Source organism: Atractosteus spatula, chromosome 3 (genome assembly GCF_055471065.1).
Source record: "Atractosteus spatula isolate fAtrSpa1 chromosome 3, fAtrSpa1.hap1, whole genome shotgun sequence".
Classification (NCBI taxonomy): Eukaryota; Metazoa; Chordata; class Actinopteri; order Semionotiformes; family Lepisosteidae; genus Atractosteus; species Atractosteus spatula.
Genome location: NC_142708.1, coordinates 17505387 through 17527986, shown reverse-complemented (window position 1 = coordinate 17527986; position 22600 = coordinate 17505387). Strand labels below are relative to the sequence as shown.

Below are 22600 nucleotides of genomic sequence, written 5' to 3'. Positions count from 1 at the left end.
GATTTTCATTTTTGATTGTGATTTGCGTCTCCGGGGTTAATTGAAAGTGCAGGCAGTCAAGTCACCTTCTTTACAGGCTCGGAGCCAGGAAGTCTTCTTACAACTGCGCAATAACCTACTTAACGTGAAACTCAGAGCACATAAACAGATTTAAAGCTAAAATGAATTAAATGCAGACCCTTGTGTGTTTAGTTGGAAAGTGAGGTGGACTATGTCATATTTTTCTCACTATTTCACTACTGGGTATTTCCAATTGTTTGTGCTAGTTGTTATCCTTCTGCAATCCTGGAACAGCTGGTTAGGGATTCGTCCAGACACGCCTCTCTGAATGAGTTCTAAAGAACACACGGGGGTTGTCTGGTTTGCGCTAGGGGTAAAAATGATTGTACTATTTGCTTTTGTAGTTAATAGATTAGAGTTTTCTAACCGCAACATATAGAACAGGTGTTCTAAAATGCGGGACACTAAAAACCGAATATAGCAACGGAGGAAACAGTAACGGGAATCGATACCACAAAAGCAACCAATATGTGGGTTCACTTAAAAAATGCAAGCATCTTGTCCCAGAATAAAAACAAAATGTTTTAAGATGCTATAGCAGTCAAAATAGTCATATGTAGAGTAATACATAGATTAAATTAATATCTTTATTAGCATGTAAAGTTCTGCAGTATAGTTTTGTTGAATATAATTACATCTATAATGCATTTAGTGGTGATGCAGTGGCTAGCATTGCTGCCTTCCAGTGCTGGTATCCTGGGTTTAATTACATACTTGGGGTGCTATCTATGTGAAGTCTGTATGTTCTCTCTGTGTTCACGTGGGTTTCCTCCAGGTGCTCCAGTTTTCTCCCACAGTCCAAAGACATACTGGTAGGTTAATTGGCTTCTGGAAAGATTTGTCCTAGGTGTGTGTGTTTGCGTATCTGTGTTTGTGTCTGTCTGCCCTGCAATGAATGAGCATCCCAACCAGGATGTATCCTGCCTTGCGCCCCTTGCTTGCCGATATAGGCTCTGGCTATATAGGTGATATCGGCTCTGGCTCCCCTATGACCCTGAATTGGAAGAAGCGGTTGGAAAATATTTTACCAGGATAACATGGTGGTGCAGTGGTTAGCATTGCTACCTTGCTGCACTGAGGCTGAACTGATTCCCAACCTGGGATGCTATCTGTGTGGAGTTTGTATGTTCCCATTGTGTGTTTGTGTGGGTTTCCTCTGGGTGCTCTGGTTTCCAAACACAGTCCAAAGACATACTGGTAGATTAATTGGCTTCTGGGAACATTGGCCCTGATGTAAGTGTGTGTCTGTGTGTGCTCTGCAATGGGCTGTTGTCTTGACCAGTGTGTACCCAGCCTTGGCCCTGTGGCTAGCTTGGATAGGCTCTGGCTCTCCCATGACCCTAAATTGTACAAAGTGTTTAGAAAATGGATCGATGCATTTTACTGTTGTTTTGTATATTTTGGTATTTGGTCTTTTACTTTCTTCATGTAGCAAATTCTTTGATTTACATTACATGTAGGCAGGTGATTACTTTTATTTTTCATGATACTGACAGAAATGATTGCTGGAAACAAATATTTTATTTACAGATATAGCTAATGTATCATTTCCATTCCCCATGTTCCATAGCAGATGTGTCCAATCCTAGACTCAGATAGCCATATTTTGCCTCTTGATTTCCATGACCACTGAACTGTGAGTGACTTAGCTGGATCAATCAGTTGATTTATTAAGATTTAATTAAGATATTAGTATGCTTTCCAGGTCTCTGCTCATACTGACCTTTTAAGGGTACCTACAGTATAAATCTAAAACTCCCCCAATCCAGGATTGAGCAAGCCAGAGTTATGAGACTGGGATCAGACTATGAAGTATTTTCAGACTTAATCTCCATTAACCACTGTATTATGCTACCGTTTATGTGACAAGATGTGCTGTTGTGTTGGACGGCAAGGTGTCCTCCCCACTAATTCTGACAAACATGATGTTAAGCAAAATGTCACAGCCCATATAGTTAGTCATCCTACGCTTCACAAAAATCATAATATCTAGTTAAACCCATGAGATATACAGTACAGTATATCCACACCAGCACAAAGCCATCCTCACTCTGCTTTCACACCCAGAGTCCCCAGTCAGAAGCAATCTGCTAATGGATTTCCAGCCCTGGAATGGAAAGCGTTTTCAGTGTCTTTCAGTTCAGCTAAGCTCTTGGTTAACCTTTAACTTAGGCTACTATTATGCTTCATTGTAAAGTTTTAATCATCTTTAGATGCAAAAATGTTGTAGGTTTCAATGCAATTTAATTCCCAACTTGAAATATCTAAATATTTGGATGGTAAACTGAATTCAAGATTTCTAATAAGTTCAATTTCATGTCGAATTAAGGCTGCATTAAGTCATTGACAGTGGGCTGACAAGTTTTTTGAAGTCCCAGTGTAGAAGGACTCATCCCTTCATGGAAAGGACCCTAACTCTGCTATTTCACAATTCAGTGTGGTTTCAGTACAACTTTAGCTATCTGTGCATTGGCATGTCTAATTACTGGATTTTAGCCGTTTGCAATGTTATAAAATTGATGTGCATACAGTACATTTGCATACATACAGTGGTCTCAAATTATGTGGTTGATTTCTTGCATTGATTTCTTTGGAAGTGGCATTTAGGCCAGGCATTTGATTAATCATAACCACATTGAACTACAGTCTATAAACAGCACTCCTACATATTCCACCGGTGCCCAGCTTCATGCTTTGTTATGCCAGCAGCCATATCGCCTGGCAACTCACAACTGGCAGCCCACTGAAGCTCAGCAGGTGTGAGCCTGGTCAGTACCTGGATGGGAGACCTCCTGGGAAAAACTAAGGTTGCTGCTGGAAGAGGTGTTATTTGGGCCAGTAGGGGGTGCTCACCCCACAGTCTGTGTGGGTCCTAATGCCCCAGTATAGTGACAGGGACACTATACTGTAAAAAGGTATCGTCCTTCAGATGAGATGTAAAACCGAGGTCCTGACTCTCTGCCGTCATTAAAATTCCCAGGGTGTTTCTCAAAAAGAGTACTCCGGCGTCCTGAACAAACTTCCCATTGGCCCTTACCAATCATGTCCTCCTAATAATCCCCCTCTCTGAACTGGCGTCATCACTCTGTTCTCCCCACTGATAGCTGATGTGTGGTGAGCGTTCTGGAGCACTATGGTTGCTGTCACATCATCCAGGTGGGGGCTGCACATTGGTGATGAAGGGGAGTCCCCATTACCTGTAAAGTGCTTTGAGTGGAGTGTCCAGAAGTAAGGACATATTATTAGGAATTATTATGTTCCCCATAATGCACAGTCATATGTATACTGAATGTATAGTCATGTGTATACTGAATGGAAGAGAGCACACACAGCAGAGGCACCTGATTCACTCTCAAGTATCTTTGGAGATGTTTATGTACAGTACCTGTCTAAAAACGTATTCATACCTATTTATTTTGGTTGTGTTTTGGCTTTTAAAACACAATTTGAGATTTTTCTTCACTGCATATGAGAACTGACATGCAAAATATTGTGGTTTAAAGAAAGAAAAGCTGGTTGAAACTATAAGGGAGCTTTTTGGACAGAGACCACAGACAACGGTCTTTGCAAAAAAAAGTTTCTTTCACAGAAAAAGTTGTATATCGCATTCTTGGCGAGATACGGAGGGAAAATGTTTTGTTTTGGGACTGTTTTGCTTTGTCTGGTGTGCATAGCCTTGTTTAGATTGAAAGAAGAACGAATGCTTTGCAAAGACAATTTTTACAGAAAATTTAACACACATTATTCACATCGTTCTGAAATCTAGTAATATCTGTAATGTGCATACTGTAAACCAGTAATCCCTTTCATTGAAATATAAATAAAAAACTGTCTGGCACTATTGAATATCTCTACAGTGTTTTTAAAAGAAATTCAATAAATGTAATAAAATACAGGTATAGTAGTTTTTTTGTCTTAAACATGTTAATGTAACTATTCCATTAGGATTCCAAACAGTTCATTACTTTAAGATACGTACTGTAATAATGTGCCTTTTCCCATTATAAGGCAGAGAGAACCCCATGGATCTCAATATTGTACTGTGGCTTTTATATAACTCTGTCTCGTACAGTATACATTATTAATAAGTGACATTCAAACTCAATCGCTTGTATTTCCTGGCGGTGAGACCGTCTGTCTCAGTGTCTCAGTTGTGCAGCAAGAGCCCGGTCTTGTACAGCAGATCTCTCCCATTCTCCACACGGCATTAAAGTGACTTTTATCGACAATATTTTTACTGTATCGGTATTTCAATATACTGTCCGGTATGGATTGTTGTTTTTTTTTTTCGCCTGACCTTGTTTTTGTCCCTCTATCTGAGCAAACGTCGTTTGTTATTGAGGATGCCCCAGATCGTGTTGTTCGGATCACGTTGTTGCTGTTACGTCCACTCAGCTGCCCTGCCCCGCCCCCGCCGCGGAGGACAGAATGTTCTTTTCCGTGAACTGCGAGTGAACTTGAGCTCAGAGGGAACATGGCACAGCACCACAGCGTGCGTTACCGTCAAACTCCAAAGTCTTTCACTATTACATGGTGGTATTATGAACATGATTATAGCACTTTTTGATTTTTACGTGTATAGCTTATCCTTTATAAAAGGGCATTGGAAAGGGTATTGCTTGTCCTGTCGTGTTACAGGGAGAAAGAGGGACATGACACGGGCAGACCAACCGTGTAGAGCAATGACCGCATTATGCAGGTGATTTTAGACGGGAGATTGGTCATTTCAAATGCAGCACATAACGAACAGACCGACAGCAGTGCCTTTCCGTTGCACCGGGATCTGTGTTTAGTTCAAGTACAAGACCGTATGAACTACTCATTTTCCTTATTATGTGGGGGAGCCACAGACCTCCGAAGGGGACGGGATTTGTACTGTATATAGAGGGAAATGTTCCCCTCTTGTGAATTTGGTCCGTTGTTGTGAAATCGTTTTAATAACTCTCTTAATCGGATAGGTTAAATAGTTAAACGCATCTAATTGAGCGTCTGGGGGTAAACAAAAAAGTCTGTACTGTAGAACACGTTAGGGGGGAAAAAAGCTTATTTGTCTAAGGTTGGTGCGCGGGCGGCGGATACGTTTTACACTGGTACATACAGTGCAGTATCTAGCTAATGGACTGTACTAAAGGCAAAACCGATAAGGAGCTATTAAGATGTAAAAAAACGTGCAGTCGTAACAAGGCCATAGCAGTACGATTGATAGTTGATTTAGCATTACGTGTTTGGAGTTTGTTCCGGATTGAAAAGAATTGCTTGTTGCAGCCCTGTCGCTACATAACTCTCTTTCAGGCCACAAGGCGCCACTGTATGTAAACCTTGATGTTAGGTAATTCTTGATGTTAGAGATTGGTGTTCCAAGATATTTGTGTTGTCTTTCCAAATGTTTTGATATAACATGAAAAGACATGCACTCTTTTGCATTTGCAATTTCTAAGTTCAGGTAGTCCTACATGTTGTTGTGCTGATAAGCGTCTATGTGGGTGAATAGACAGTTTGGACATTAAAAGCACAGTACGTGTTTTTAATTTTACTGTCACGCAGTAACAGGTCAGTAGAGCACTGTATACAGTAGAAGCGCCAGCCTGTCCTCAGCACCTACTGAACTTTCAGAGCCGTATAGACATTTTTACTCCCGTATAAGTCACAGACAGGACGTATGGATATTTGTCAAGATATAACCTTTCTAATATGTATAAAGTGCTAGGTGCAGACCTGGCTTTCCCTGTAGATTAAAAAAAAACTGTATTCCAGGACCATTACTCACACAACATTTTACAGTGTTTCAGTATAATTTGAAGCAACATTTTTTTTACTCTAGGGGTAAGATTTCACACACAGGTTTTAAACTTTTCAATTCAGATTTCATTTTATTCCAGCCCTGTGAAATGTGTTTTAACCCTTGTGAAATAAAACCAATCTCCCTATTATATGCTGCTCACTTTAAGTTTTGCCTAACATTTTATGCTGTGTGTGAACTTTTTATAGCAAAGTATGACAAATAAACCTATTTGTCATTTCTCCGTGAGGAGGAATTGAAGAGCACACTTTGTTCTGTTTATTAGGTCTTGTATATTAAAGCTGGTAAACTTCAGGGTCTGTTCTGGAAAGACTTTCAAGGCATGTGGAATGTTCATCTAGTCAGTGCCCAGAATCTAATGACACTTTCTGAGACAGTATAATCAAGAGACAGCACAGACACACAGTATACAGTACTGTACAGTATGTTTTGTGTTTGCAGCAAAAATATTTAACAATGTTCATCTGGTCTCAGTTGGTAGTTGAAGGAATTACTCAGGTTTTAGGGACAATAAAGTTAGCATGCCACCTCCTTTTCAATACCTAATTTTGGAACGTGGGTCAACAGTGATCTCAGCTTAAGAAGGGGTGGACCATACAGTATATGTGCTGCTTGCTGTTAGCAGGACCACACTGGTGGAGAATAATTTTAGTGGAGATATGTAAATTCACTCTCACATGTACACTTCTAGATAAGGATATCAACTTCTTTGTAATTGTGCTTAGGAAACGAGACAGAAAGGCAAAGCACCCCTTTTTACTTGTTTTAATACATTAACAACACTGGATTTGGGAAGATCTGTGGAAAGTTTACAGACTTTTTTTCCACAGCAAGCATACAGTAAAGAAATTCTAGCAAGTCAAAGCTAGCGGTTACACAATACTATTGTAAAGTGTAATTCTAGTAAATATATGTATATTCTCATTTACTATCTTACGATTCATAGGAAACTTAAGGAAGATAAGGTTTTCTAATTGGATTTTTTCACCAGCTTTCAATGGAAGAAATTTTTTTAAAATGTAGTTTCTATTATATTGTAATATTTTTAAAAATGGAAGACGAGCAATAATTAGTTGTGCAGTGTTGAGGACTTAACCTTTTTTTTTAATGGAGTTTATAAGAAACGTTTAGCTGAAGGAGAGTGCTAGCCTCACCCATGCCTGCCCCTCTGTGCACCAGTATCAGGTTTCTAACACACCTTCCCAGTGTGTGTTGCTTTGTATCCTTCCCTGCCCATGCAACAGGTCCTGAGCTCATTCCTCCTGGGGGGGGGGGGGGGGAGGCGTTCTGGGGGCCTTGTCCAGCTGGCTGGGCTGAAACTCCCTCAGCCAGATGGGTTAAGACAATAATCAACATCTACATTAATTACATCTGTCATTCCATCCCAGTTGGACTTGTCTTAACTACTGAAAAATGTAATGAAAGGTTTCCTTTTATACTGTAGGTAGCTCGAAGCATACCTCGAAGCACAGTGAAGCCCATCATTAAAAAGGTGAGAAAATATGGAACAACTGTGAATCTGCCCAGAACTGGCCATCCTCCAAAACTGAGTGTCCAGGCAAGAAGAGCCGTACTAAGGGAGGCCACCAAGAGGCCTACGGCAACTCTAAAGGAGTTACAGGTGAGTGTGCTCTGTGTGCTCTGGGTGATGGTGTAGAGGCTGCAGGCTGGGTGTGTGCTCCTGGAGTGAGGTGCTCTGTATGCTACACCAGCAGGGTCATGGCTACAAAGGCCTGCATGTCAGGGTGGCAAAGAGACTTCAAACTGGGGTGAACACTCACCTTTCCGCAGGACCATGACCCAAAGCACAAAGCCAAAGCTGCACTGGAGTGGCTTCAGAGTAAGAAAGTGAATGTCCTTGAGTGGCCCAGTCAACATCCTGACTTGATTCTTAGTGAGAATCTGTTGAAAACATCAAACTCCACTGTCTATAAGCGATCCCCAAGCAACCTGAGAGAGCTTGAACAAATCTGACAAGATGAATAGGAACAAATTGTACCAGGTTGCAAAGTTGGAGATTTACAGAGAAAGACTTGCAGCTGTAATTTCTGCATAAGTTTGAGTTCAATGTGCTGAATACTTATGCAATGATCCTATTTAAATTTCATCTCTTTAATTTATGCTGAAATTTACAGTAACATATCTCACTCTCAGCTTCAGCATTCAGATTTTGACTTAAATATTAAGTTTAAAAATGTGTATGCATCTGGTAATTTCAAAAAATGGGATACCAGAAGAATGGTCTGAATAATTGTGCAAGGCACTGAACAGGCACTACATAGATAATTGTAACTTGTAACTTTGTATAATTATTTTCACCCAACCTCTTGTATAAAAAGTAATCCTTCATACAAGTAATTTGACTAGATAGATAGATAATACTTTATTAATCCCGTAGGGAAATTGATGAAACATAGCGATCTATGCGACTAGCGACTAGAAAGCTTTACCGAATATCTTGTGATCCTTAATTTAATTAATAGATTTTAAAAAAGGAATTGTAAATCCCCTCCAGAGAACATAATTGCTACTCCAATAAGTTCCTATTTTCAACTATGGATAGAAAAAACCTGGGAATGAAAATTGTGTGGTTACCTCACAACTGTATGTACGGATCTGCCTATGAAATATTGCAAAGCAATTTTAAAAATATTTGTAGCTATACTCCAAATGTGGAATAAATTACTTGTTTAAAGTATACCCCCATGATGTGTTGCTTTGAGGTGTTTGGCAGGGAAATCTGGATACTAGGGATTTAATGTACAGTGTGTTAATTTCTGTGTTTTGGATTGGTAACTTCCCAATAAACCTGCAGTTGCAAAGATAATTATGCTCTTTATCTTGGTGTATAAGGAAGACACTAATGGTAGTAATGAATTTACAAAACCAAAGATGACCAACTTTATTCTTGAATTCCAGAAAACAAGATTTTACCAGAAATCAGATCATAGACAAATGCATGCTTGGCAATTTCCTGCATACAGAGAATATTCCACAGGTTAACAAAAGTGTTGAATGGAAGCCACAGCAGAGTGAATCATCACTTAACACCATGGTATGCTCTGTGTCCAACAAAGATTTACTTTGTTAAATATCACGTTAATGCTTTATTGAATTACAGTGCTGGAGAATTTGTTTGGATTAGCAAATGGACAACAGCTACTTGAATTGTGTGGTTAATGGGTTTTTTTTACCAGGCAGTTAAGAGAATCATGCAGCGGGATACTGGTTTTAATAAGCAAGGGAACATTTTTAAAGTCTAGCTGCTGAGAGAAAACAATCTCCAAGACACAAAAAGTGCTGTCATATGTTTACTTTGTCCATGTTAGCCAGCTGCACCAGGCAACACACCACATGCACATGTGAGTTTAATTGACACTCATGCCATGTGGACACCATTTTGTGAGAGACTGGGTGGTTTTACTGGTTTTCGTATAAAAGTACGACATTTGTTATAGTATGGTGCTTTACATAATTCCCTGTGATCTTTGGTTGTGTGCTTGTTGGCAAACTCAGTTGTATTAGATAAAATGTATGTTGATACTGTATAATGCAGAACAAATGTATTTTTTTTCTCTGCATAAGGAATGTTTATAGGTGAGAAGAGAGATGTGTATCTAGAAGGTCCATTAATTAAAATGTTTGAATTCAGTGTCTATTGGGCTTCACAGTCATACAAAATACTCTTTCAAGCCATCTGAGCACCATAGTGTAACTCAACATTTTGAATGATTCTAGCAGATAAGAAAAGCTTGTGAAGGTGGACTGCTTTGAAGTCATGTTTCTTTTTTATTAATTGTGGTGTCTCAGTTATATTTTAAAGTAATATAACTCAAGTATCATCAAGTAAATGCATATAAACACTATTCTGTTAGTATAAAAAAACACACTGTTTTCATAATGACATAATTTATGACATAAATCGAAAGAAGAGCCTTACAACAAATCCAGTTTGAATACAGTAGAAAACAGTTTCATTTAGATATTTAGTTTTTTTATAAAGATATTTTGGGGGATCCACTCACTAATGCTCTACAACACAGTGTATTGAAGTGTGATTGTTTTATACTGTATATATATGCACTTTAGACCTGCCTTACATTTAATGTTTACATCCACATAATTACATCTCTGAAAATACTCAATTTTTTATCATACAATTATGTGCTTCATCTGCTGAAGTTCATGTTTCAGTAAAGTGCTGTGGACTCAGATCACTGCTCTTCCTATTACTGAAGAAGAATTACTGAAATCATCTCAGCATATTTCCTCCAGACTTTCATTCAGCACTTCTGGCAATGTGATCCATGTAAACTTTTTGATGGTTATATAAACTGCATGCTATAAAAACTAACCTATTCACATCTTAGTGGACTGAGGAATAAATATTTGACTTTTCTTTAAAATACTACTATAATGATCTTTATATAGTGTTTTTTCTCTTTTATACAATATGCATTACAACTCAATTAAAGAACTGCATGCATTAATAGACACAAAATAAACTGGGACTTCTGGAAGATAATTTGCTTTAGTTTTTACTACACGATTATTGCAAAAGCATGTGTGCTTAGACTCAATACTAGCATACAAGTGCTTACCAAACATAATAAACTGGACAATAATTCTATATAATTCACAAAACTGTATACTATAGGAAAATATTTAGAAAATACTGTACAGTGTTTAAATTGTATCTTATTTTCGCACAACCATACAAGATTTACCAGAGTTTGGTATCAAAATTAAACCAATACTTGTGATTTGGTAATAAATTTGCTCACCTTTCATGCTCCTTGAATAATTTCACACATCACTTTAGACATCAAATATAACAGACACACACCGAGCTTTACAAAACATTTCCAGTGAATTGACAATAACCTTATGTACATTTGTCTTACAGAAAATAACAGCAACAAAAAACACAACTCATGACAGTCTTTTAGGTAAAATTGGATCAAATCAAACTTGGTAGCTGTGTCTTTGAAATCATGGCCCCTTTTTTTCCCTGAGGACAAACTGTGGGCAAAATATTAGACATTTTACTGTAGAGCATGATAAGTTTGCCTACAAGGAAAGTAGAGGTCCAAGCCCATTATTGCAGAATGTAGATTAGAATGTATATTTTACTCTCAAGAACAGCGAAAATAAAATATTCAGAAAGCATAGAATAAACAAAGCCTTTGAGGTCTATTAGCTCAGCTGGGTAATAGTTGACTTCCAGCATAACCACCCATTGAAACCACCTGGTTGCTGGTTACTCCACTTACAATTAAGAAATAATGACTGGATATTAAGATGATGTCATTTAGATATAGTAATATGTATATAGGAATTACAGTAGGCTATCGCAGAGTCCTGATAAAGAACACTGAGATTGTTCCTCAGTCGACCATTTGTCAGATACAGACTTGATTACAATTACACTTTTGTTCAGAGGAAATTATATAAAGGGGTGTCCAGACCATCAGTTTAGCCTGGATATTAAGGCACTACAGGATCTCACTGCAGTCGTTGTTGAAGAAATAATATAAATTGAAATATACATTTAAAAATCATAACCTTTTACTAAAAGCTCCAGTAAGATGAAAGCTCTTTTGGCTAAAAATAACATCGAGTAGCTTTTGGAATTATTTCAATTTCTTTTGTTGGTAGTTTTTACCTTGTTGATAATGTTACAATTTAACATAATCTAATGTGGGTATTTGTCAAAAATACATGCATTATGTCATTCACTTCACAGAACTGGATGGAAAATACTATACTATTAAATATTTAATCAAAAGCAAAACCCATCAGATATTTGTTTTCACTAAGATCAAAGAGGTTATTGTTCTAGTACTATGCAAAAAAAGAAGCATATCCATAGATTTTTTGTTAATATTTCATAGGACTTCCAAAAATTTAGCAGGTTTTAGTTCTTGTGAGGAAAAAATGGGTCAATCATTTCTGTAAGTACAGAGCTGCAAAGCTCCAATGCTTTTGTGGTCTGTTGTAAAATTCATGCATCATAGTTTTTTAGGTGAGTAAATCTGATATTTTATTTTGTTACCCTCTTAAACAAGCCCTGTAGCAGATTATGTGATCAAAATGCCCAATTGCAAAAGCTGTCTAAAGATGCAAGATTTCAGATGTGTACCATTATGCATGTCCGTAAAACAATCACAAGTTTTAAATATGCATATTATTACAACATAATTTAAAGTGCAAGGACCAAAAAAATATTTTAGAGACTTCCTATAGCTGTCTATAAACTTGCATAGCAAGTATTGTAATTAGAAATAATTCCAAATTAGAAATACATATTAACTGGAATATCTACTTGCTCTGCTGAAACATGAGATGGGAGCTAGAAGGAGGTATTGAAAATCATTATTTTTTAAGGTTTAGTCCATGCTGAAAAAAGAAGGGGCTCCACAGCCGAAACGTTGCGTTTCCTTTCTTCGCTTTTCAGCGTGGAATAAACCTTTACTTGTTCCTTTGCAGCCAACGAATGCTGATGCAGCTACCCACCTGGATTATTATTTAAGTTGAGAAGTACTGTACCAGTGTGGGAGAAGTTTGGGCAAATGTTTCATTTCGTATAGTTCAAAAGCCATATTTGTCTGAGGAACAGTCAACCTGTCATTATCAGGACACCTGAAGAACAGACAGCTCAGCATTCATAAAAGGAAGTACAGTGACCGACCCCATTACACAGAAACCATGTCTTTTCTCTCACTATTACAGCGGTTGTTGCTGTTTTTCAAGGAATGTTTTCTCATTTTTATAAGAACTGGTCTGAAGTCACTTTCACGGGCTCTGTTTTGGTTCTGATGCAGCAGAACACTAATGTGCAGGTCCAAGCTCCATTTGCCATTCTAATTTACATCAAAATCTATCTGTGCGTATGATCCCACTTCATAAACACAAAAAAGAAAGATGCCAGCTTCTTAGTGCATTGGAAAATTACAGAGAAGGTGCAAGAGATCTTTCAGCAGGATGTGTATATTCTGCATAACAGTACTGAGGAGCCTGTTGCTGGAAATAACATATGTCATCATTGCATGTGGCCTTTTGCTTTGTATTGCTGTGCCTTTACAACTAATTTACAGATGAAACATTTTATCTACAAAATGCTAAATACTATTATTTTCTCAGGAATCCTGACTGGTCCCAAGTCCTTTATTAAAAAACCTTTTTTAATTTAATTTCATTTGGGACTTTATTGATTCAGTTTGGATAGAAATTGAGTCCCCTGCACACACTGTAGGGAGACCAGGAAGATAATGTTTACGTAATAAAAAGCCTTTGGCAGTGGTACAGTATTTTGGTCAACAGTACTGCCAGCACAGAAACTACCTAGAAAATGTTAATGATTGCAGCGTGGTTCTTTACTTTTTGAATCTGATGGAAAGCAGGAAAGAAGAAACAGAACTGTCAGTCCAGAGACAGAACAATGCTCGCTGCATTGTTCTTCACTGAAACACTGATTCAGAAATAAACAGCGAAACAGGTGGCATAAACTACCTCAGATAAGACAGTAAAAGACTCAGACAAGCTGAGGGTGATTAAGCAATTCTTTTTTAACCACTGCAAAGGTGTCAGAACGTTCTGAAATATTAGGTCATCTATGTCAGCATTGTGCAAGAATGCCTGAGCCTTCACTGAAGCTTTTGCTTTAGACATAGTAGGTAGGTTGTCAAAAATCTGTGTGCTTTACTGAACAAGAGCTTTCCAGTCATCACAGTGCATATTGGCCATGAACGTGTACAGTATTGTAACATTCCCACTTAAGAACAGAAGAGAGCTTTCTGCTCAGAAATATTTCCTTTTATGGCATTCAGTGCATTTACTAAGAAAGGAAGCAACGGCAGATACTTTTTGTAATATCATGTACTTCGATTTAAGAGACACGTTCAATGTTGAAGCAAAAAAGAGAAAGTGATAAAAGAGTAACAGCAGAGAGTTAGTGTTCCCAATAGATGGCCTTGAAGACCTTGAAGGAAGCATACTTGGGCATTATTGTTTTTAAAGAAGATAACTGACTTGCATTTTTAATAATATGCATCTATATAACAAAATATATTTTGTATACATTCAGACAGGAGATGTGTCTTTGTGGTATGCTCCTCTCTGTGCAAGGAAATGTTTAATATCTATGCATTATTCTGTTTAGTAATTTGTGTTAGGGCATATGCATACCAAAACACTTTAGAAATGCAACATGTACAGTATATTATTAATGATACAATTTGTTATATAATGTTTTAATGTCTGTAGAAATTGTTAGTGCTTATGTTCACTTTTCAAACTGGCTTATTACCTCTCAAATATGAATTAACAAAGTGCGACGATAACAAGGATGCTAAAAATTGGTGTTTTTGAGAGTCCGCTATATAACTCTATTGAAGGCACACAGGTACAGTGGTATAAATTACACTCCAGCAATGTCACTGCTCAGTGGGTGGGGTGTGGGGGGGGGGGGTGTTGCTGTCTGGGAGTGTCGAGAGGGAACATTGTAAGATTAACAAGTTAATCGCTCTGTTCGGTGTAACACTAGCAATGCTACAGCCTGAGATGAAGTAACAGTGACCAAACCATAGCCAGAGCCAATTAACCACACTGAGTAAATAAAAGCTTTGTGGAAACATTGAAGGGGTTCACTTAACCCCCGATATTAACAACATTGCGAAGAGGAATCCCGTTATCACGTCACATTTGGTGATGGCTGGGTGTGCGTAAGAGAGAATGAATTTGTTATGACTGTTCACAGGTGTGAGGGTTAATAATGTGAACTATCAGAGCGGGCTTTTTTCTTTTCAACGATCATCTCACTGTAAGGTGTTATGATGACCAAAGTTAAGAGTTACGCACCATCCTTTGTAACAATAACATTGACATCAATGTAGAACCTTCATATTTCGGTTCTGCTTGTACTCACCTGGCTCGACTTCCTACTTTCCTACTACGTGGGTTTAACATCATGCACCTGCCCATGTCTGGATTATCTCTGGCTCTTAATCCATCTGCTTTTGAGGGGATTTGTATTTCAGTACCAGTCACTGCCAGATAACATCACTGTTTGATTTATAGATTGACTAGAGAAACATCCCCGAGTTACATATGAAAGGTTTTGCCCGTCCATGCTACTCTGTGTGCTCGAGTTAATGGTGAATGCTCCAGGTTTGGTCACAAAAATTGGGGAGCCTGACCTGAATGCACCAATTGAGCCGTGACATCTTCGTTTTCTTGCCAGAAACGTGTTTACTGTAAATCTATGTCTCGGGCAATATCAGTTATCGGGTAAACATAACTTTATACTAATCCTAAGATTTCTCTTGAACTTCAGGTTGCATTACTAAAATGTTTTGGTACATTTTTCCATCTTATAGCTTGTATAAAACTGTTTAAAAATATCATATTTTAAACATATCATGAAAGTAATCAGAAATTCTCCTCCTAAAATATACTGTACGTGAAACGCAGGTTACATACTGTATTTTTGTATGAGGTGTTCAACTCAATTTAGGGTAGCTGTACTTTGTTTAGTCTGTTTCATTATATTTAGAAAGTAAATTATATTTTATTATGCCATTTAAACAAAATGAAGATGTTCAAGTAGGTCCAAAACCTTTACCTGTTCCTAAACAAAATGAAGATAACTTGAGCTATTCATTAGTAAAAACTCTAATTTAAACTAGGAACTAGAAACTATGTAAAGTCCCAGTGTAGTAAATCACAAAAAAAAACATGCACTTAAAATATTATTGCACTCCTTCTGTTTTAAAGTGTCCTACATAAAACACTCCTTGCTTTTATGCTTTTATTCTCATAATCCACATTGCAACTGTACTTTATTTTTGTTTGCAAACATTGCATGATTTATTTGGTGATTTTGTTTGTTCTCGTATAGATATAAGTAAAAACGTAAAGGAAATAGACTACATAATTGAGGGCCAAAAGTAGGAGACTGTTTAGGCATATGATTCTTTTACTTATAAAATATTGCACATGTACAGTACCTGAAGAAAAGTATTGACTGTGTGCTCTGTATTTGTTTAAGTCAGTGCAGAATTTAATGACTTCAGAAAATAATTATTTGAATATCTGTTTAACATACATCTCAGGATTTCTTAGGGAAAAAAAACATTAAAACTAGGAATTATTTAAATGTAAGGGTTAAAAACATGTTTTGAAATAAATATGAGTAGATGTATTAAAAATCGATTTAGATTTAGATTTACATGTGATGCAAACAAAAAGCCTTAGGGGAAATTGTTTCAATATGTTACTTCAGTTAAATGGAATGATTCAAATCTAATGTGATTCCTAAGAGATAAAGGTTCTCTTGATTTGCAATGCCCTTATATGACATTTTAAAACCTGACATTTCTGAGTTTCTGATCAATATGTAAGTTTGGTTACAAGATTAAAAGGTGCATGATTTAATTCAGTGGTTTAAGATCCTATACATTTTTCTTTAAAACACATAAACATTTCTTTCAGCTCCTACCAGGGCACTGGAGTGATTCAGACCTCAGAATCTGCTTTTGTTTCAAAGATCTAGGACAGCGAAACGGGGCGACAGTTTCCCCGAGAAATCCACATTTATACGTTTCATTATAAGATACCACTTACAGACTGAATTGACTTAATGGTATTTTTGTGCAAAAAATAGATTAACATAGGAATTTGTATTCTTGCTTCCAGAACATCCTCAGACACCAAAATGACTAGAGTGTAATCATCCAGTCGCATACCAAATACTTGATTGAATTAAGCTGTGGAAACATTGAGAAGCATAAGCAAAGTGTTGAGGCTTGATCAGAAGATTATTTAACACTTCAAATTGTCTGGATCACACAACAGACAAAGAAAAACAGACTATGATTGTCATTTCCTGTTTCATATTCTATCTGCTAAACACGTTTGGTTTGAGGCATTGTAACTTCATTCCTAATAGATAGTTGGGAGATTGAAAAACGACATAAATATATGGTTAAGCAGGCATTCTGAAACATATGCCGTAGGGTTCAAAAACAACTAAAAGGGTGGACATTGCACCCCAGAATAATATTTTGGTGTATGTAAGGAAGCACAAAACACAATTCATTATGTGTAATTCTGCCTGCTGTCAAAACTGCGGAAAGCTGATGTCTTTGTCAGCTTTCTCATCGAGAAGCTGTCTGTCTTCCCTTCTGGTTTGGCTGACTTGCTCCTCTGAAAGGGATTCCGTGAGTTCCTTTGCCTGTCCATTTTATCACTTATAGAGAAGCTTTTCCTAGTGTGCGCGTTCGTCGTGTGCGAGTCTTCGGAGGAGCAGCTGTTTGCTCGCTCCAGTCTAGACCGTGGCCCGCACAACGGTCCCATCAGGGCACTGCCTGGGCCGAAGCCCCCTCTCCTGGGCTCGGGTTCAGGCTCCTCGTTGTCCGACCCTGGATGGCTCAGCTCGGCCTCCCTTTCGGGGTGAGAAATACTCAGATCCTGGGGCTTCTCGAAGGAGCCGCCCGGAGAGCCAGAGCGCTGCGTGCTGGCGGGACAGGCAGAAACACAACGGGTGTCAATACAGTCAGTAATACTGGTGTACTCTGCGGCTTTCACCTGGACACCGAGGCCTCCATAATAGCCCCTGGGTGTGAACATGAGACTGTGGGATTTGACCATGGGCGTGTCTTCAAGGAAGAGGGGTGCAGCAGACAGGTAGCGACTGCTTTTTGAGCGTTCCAGATGCTGAGGAGGGTCCAAGTCCCAGTGCTGGAGACTTTCAGTGACATGGGAAGAGCCCATTGAAAGGTCTACGGCTGCACTGTCTTCAAAAACTCCTGTTGCCTCAGAACACTTATCAGTCACTGTGCTGTAGGTCAGGACAGCCTCCATGATTTCTGACTGCAAAGAGGAATCTCTTTGCAGTGGCAACCTCAGCGGTGCGCTGTCAGTCTCAGGCGCAGGGTGGGACTCATCAGAGGCTGAGACGTAAATGTCGATACAAGAGGAAGGCCTTCTGGAGTCATGGGTCACTGACAGTGTGTTGATGGGTAGTGGTACAGGCTTTGGCTCTTTGGAAGCAGCCACAGACTGCGAGCTGCTGGCTCTGTGCAGACTCAGGGATCTCTCTTTGAAAAAGCCCTCTATTTTGTCTATTCCACTCTTGTCCCTGGAGCCCCCTACATAAAAGGAGTGACTTCTCATGCGAGGAATGATGGTGGGTGAAGTGGGGGATATGGACTCCTCTCCTGTCTGTTCAATGGCTTCTTGGATCTTGTAGGCATTGCCTTCCTGGCTGTTGAAGCTGCTCTGTCGCAGGATGTAGGCAGTGTCAGTGCAGTCTGAGGAGGTCCTAGACCTGGTCTTATTCATTTCACCCCTCTCCACGCCGGCTACTTTCTCCAGTGCAGAAGCCATGCGCCCGATGATCTCTTCCATCTGGGCTAGCCTGATATCCACAGTTTGCAAGGAGGCCTTCATAAAGTGCTCTCGCTCGTTGACTTCCTCCAAACGCATGGCCATGTTTTCAACTCTAAAATACACAACGTGAAATAGGCTGTACACGTCTTTGAGTGACAGTTGTACATACAAAGAAAACGCAATTGCAAATGTCATTGTAAGCGGGATTTTAAACATCACATATCAATTCATCATTCAGAAAGGATCCATCAATGAGAAAGCCACCTCTTCCTGTTGAGAGTCACGGCAAATCAGAGCCTGTCCTGAAAGTATCGGCCACAAGATAGGACCACAATATGAATGGGAAGCCAGTACATTGAAGGGGAGACAAACAGGGACAATTTAGAGACACCGACTATCCCCGGCAGAAATATGTGTGTGGTGGGGGGGTTTGGAGTAAAATTGGAGTAACTGGAGAGAAAAGAACCTGCCACTCTATACATATTGGACATTCCATTTTCAATAATTTCCCAGGATTCTGCACATTCAGCTCAGAGCTTTAATTCCGTGAGAAATATTTCTTTTCAAAATGATCATTTTAAAAAATGCTCCTAATACGGAGTTTTTTTTTCCAACCAGCATTGTATTTAATTTTTCAAACCACCAAATCAAAGTACACATTATACCAAGCATAAGAAAATTTTAATTTCGTTAGTAGATGCGCTCCATTTTTCAGACAAAATCAAAATCACAGGGACCCCAGGACCAACCTTTCAGAAGTTACCCTGATCCTTTCGTCATTTGAAGAGTTAAAGCGGTCGTCCTTTTCTCTGAAGTATTCCTCTATGCACTGCTCTTCAAAGTCGTGTACTTTTTTTAGCTCATCTTCTGTGATGAACAATTCTAGAATGTGAAGGAAAAAATCCCAAATTTGTATTCAGTTGTTTTTATGCTTTAAAATTGTCTAACGTTTTAAGTCAATATTTTATCCAGTGCAAAAATGCAGTGATGCCTTCATTTTTTAAAATATCCTTGCTCTGGTTGTACCCTAATGTGTATGGGATTGAGTGTGTGAGAGTTACTCTTATGGTTTCTTATGTGTGTGTCTGTGCAATTTGTACTCCTAAAATTTTCTACCATGATTTTTTCAAAAGATATAACATATACTTGAATCCTAAGTATTTTTTTTCTCTTAATATGAAGGGTTTTCCTATTTGAAAAAACGTTATAAATACAAATTCACTGCTTCTCAAACTTTTCATATGGTGACACACATTGAACACCTCAGACTGTTCAACGCATACAACATAATTTTAAATTGATTTTTATATATGACTTTAACCATCACTGTTATTACAAGAATTAACATTTAGGTAGAACTGAAACAACTTTTTTTCATAGAATTTCACTGTGAAATGTGAACACAGTAAGTACTGAAAAGCTGCATAGAGCTACTGATCCACACTTTTAAACACAATCTCTCCTGATTCCACACCACATCAGAGACCTTTCCATGGATTACCAGTGGCACGGTTTAAGAAGCTCTGAACTATACAAACAGAACAGTAAATTTAATTAAAAATGTGTATGTATTGATCTCATTATTAATATTAAGTCAAAGCTTATTCATGGAGTACAATGAGTATAAACTGCTGGGTCCAGCGGGGATAAGCAGTACATTTTTGGACCTACTGTAAACATTATCCATCTTGTGCTTTCATTTTAGATACAGAAGCATTGCACAATCTCACAAACTGGCGTGATTCAATTGTCATGTCTGCAGTTTTGAACCCCAGGCTGAAGTTCTGCTCATCTCACTTACTCAGTCCGTAGTCCCTTTCATCTTGATCATCGTGTTTCCTCCAACGGCAGCAAAGGTGCTTTAAGACCATAGTCATGTGGCTGAAGATGATGAGAGGGGGTGGCAAAACGGGCCTTTCATGAAACGTCATGATGAGCTGGTACCTCTGAAACTTCCACACCTGATTGGAGATGGATTTCACCTCAAAGAAGGTGTTACTGCAGCAAGACAATAACATACCCATTGGGAAATGTGGAGACGCGAACGCATAGTTGTCTTCTGTTCTCTGGATATCTGTCCGGCTGCCTCTGTCTTTCACAGCTGTCTGAAAAACTAAAACCCCTTTCTTCCAAGAAGCCTTTTGTGATAATTGACGGATTAAAGGATTGTGGGTGCTATCTTTGGAAAAGATGTTTCTAACTGAAATCCAAAAGGTAAATCTCTCCTGTCAACAAGTCAGCCATTAGTAAAACCATTCTCAACACAAGTTTAGTGTCCTAGTAGTGCTTGCACTATTACTACTACAGGGAAGAGAATTGTACAAGTGCACCAGTGAGCTTGAACTTACTTGAACACTGCTATTAGAAGATTTACCAAGAGGATGTTGGCAACTAAGAGATAACAAGCCATTATGGCTGGCACTATCCAAGCACCTGTTTTACAGGGAGGAAGTGTTACGTAAGTCCCATCCTCTGCTGTAATGTTCTGGCCGCACGGAGCTAAAAAAAGATAAGAGAAAAGCGTCAAGTGTTGCAGGATCTGAAATACACCTTTTTGTGAAGTCAATGGTATAAAATTCTTTTAAGTGGATTCAAAGAACATGTTCTGGATATGTACCTTAAAATATATTAATAATATATTTTTCATGTAAATAACTTGGATCTTCAATATATTTAAACATTTCATGCTTTAAATATATTGTTTTTGTATCAGAAGGTCTGAAGGTTATTGGAAGAATTGTGATCTGTATATTGGGGACAAAAATATGAAAAATGTATTGAAAATACATCATATGTTTTTTCCATCTGGGGGTGGTTCAGTTGCTACTGTTTGTATTAAGGTAACAAACAAATGAAATTTCCTTGCGTCATCCCAAACGTATGCATGGAATTCAGAGGGCAACCCAAAGGAGAACTGAAATAACAGAGTTCATACTTGCAGTTTTGGATCTGCAACGTAGTGCGGGCGTTTACAACTGAACCAGGTGAAAAAACACGGACGACGATGGATGAACGGCAGGTGGAATGTGCCGCCGGCAGATCCTACATGTCCGTGAATCCTTTGCAAGCATCATTTCAATGCTTGGGATGGCGTTTATGGTGAAAACACTACAGGTGTCTGCGGACCAGGTAAACGGAGGGGATGATGGCCCTAACAATGGTCTTTGAATTAACTGTTTTAGGTGCACAAGCCTGTCAATAAGCCCTACAGGAAGGCATGAAATGACATGGCATGGCCTAGGAAAGAATGAAGGATGGACCATTGTTACGCCACGTTCCAAGACTTCGAAAGTAGATCAGCCAGATTTTTTCATTCGGTCTGTACCGTGGCTTCCTACTATTCACTTCATCTGAAACAAAGAATCACAGTGTTATTTCAGGTCTCCTTTTGGGCTGCCCTGTACATCACATCATCATCATCATCATCATCATCATCACCACTTTCAAAAACCGCTTATCCAGATCAGAACACACCAGACAGTGGCCTGGAGCCTATCCTGGGAAGCATTGGGCACAAGGAGGGATACACCCTGGAGAGGACACCAGTCCATCACAGGGCACACACACCAGAGTCAATGTGTTCTAAATTAACCTACCAGCATGGCTTTGGACTGTGGGAGGAAACCCACGTGAGTACTGAAAGAGCATACCATGCAGATAGTACCCCAGGAATTCATTTCAGGGCCCCATCGCTGCAAGGCAGCAATAAACTATGTAGATATTTTGTAAATATTTTACCATTTATACCATGTGACATGTGGCAGTATGTCATTGCATTGACACAATCTATTTAGAAATACTTTAATACTTAGGAATTTTTACAGTATTAGAGATCTAAAAAAATGTGTTTCTAGTCCTAAATGTTTGTAGGGCACTTTTGAAATTAACATTGTAATTGTTGTTATCCTTTTACCAACATTGTATTTTCAAGTACATACTTTCCATCATCCCAAATGTTGATGCAATGGTAATATACTTCTTTATTCCCAGAATGACTAATGACTTACGGTCTATCTGATCTGCAAACACCTCTCCATAAATCATCCAGTATGGCATAAAAAATATATTCCTGGCCAGCATCCAGGAAGGATCCTCATTGGGGTTCAGAATTGCTTGGCGTGCAACTCCAAAGCTCATCAGGACCACCAGCATGATAATGACAAAATACATCATATCAATCATCTGTCAAAAAGGAAAGGGAAACTGCAATTAGATGTGCACAGTTTCATAACCACACTGTTCTCTCAATCTAAGAGACATTAAACAAGGTGCTTGCACAACTCTTTGACAACAAGAAACAGAAACATTAACATACACTAACATCAATCATGTGATACTTATCAGGTCTCA

At 38.6% G+C, this 22600-nt stretch overlaps 1 protein-coding gene and 1 long non-coding RNA gene across 11 annotated transcripts in view; one reads left to right on the top strand and one right to left on the bottom strand.

Annotated features, from left to right (window-relative positions):
* The window catches only part of LOC148837507 (uncharacterized), a 55134-nt gene that overhangs the window by 3075 nt on the left and 29459 nt on the right, over positions 1-22600 (top strand). Inside the window, exons 1-3 of one of the 2 annotated variants that reach the window (XR_016090812.1) lie at positions 4466-4552; positions 7305-7481; positions 19956-21056. This is a non-coding gene — a long non-coding RNA (uncharacterized LOC148837507). Of the gene's footprint in view, positions 1-4465; positions 4553-7304; positions 7482-19955; positions 21057-22600 lie in introns of those variants that run through there. The other variant, XR_016090811.1, reaches the window with a different exon arrangement.
* The window catches only part of trpm3 (transient receptor potential cation channel, subfamily M, member 3), a 220087-nt gene continuing 214279 nt past the window's right edge, over positions 16793-22600 (bottom strand). For 7 of the 9 annotated variants that reach the window (XM_088910628.1, XM_088910631.1, XM_088910637.1 and 4 more), the window contains 5 exons: positions 22258-22432; positions 20599-20749; positions 20052-20248; positions 19000-19132; positions 16793-18362 (listed from right to left, as the gene is read on the bottom strand). In XM_088910628.1, coding sequence (XP_088766754.1) covers positions 16958-18362; positions 19000-19132; positions 20052-20248; positions 20599-20749; positions 22258-22432 — 2061 coding nt within the window. In that variant the 3' untranslated portion in view covers positions 16793-16957. Of the gene's footprint in view, positions 18363-18999; positions 19133-20051; positions 20249-20598; positions 20750-21850; positions 21880-22250; positions 22433-22600 lie in introns of all 9 variants that reach the window. The other 2 variants (XM_088910629.1, XM_088910630.1) reach the window with 1 other exon arrangement.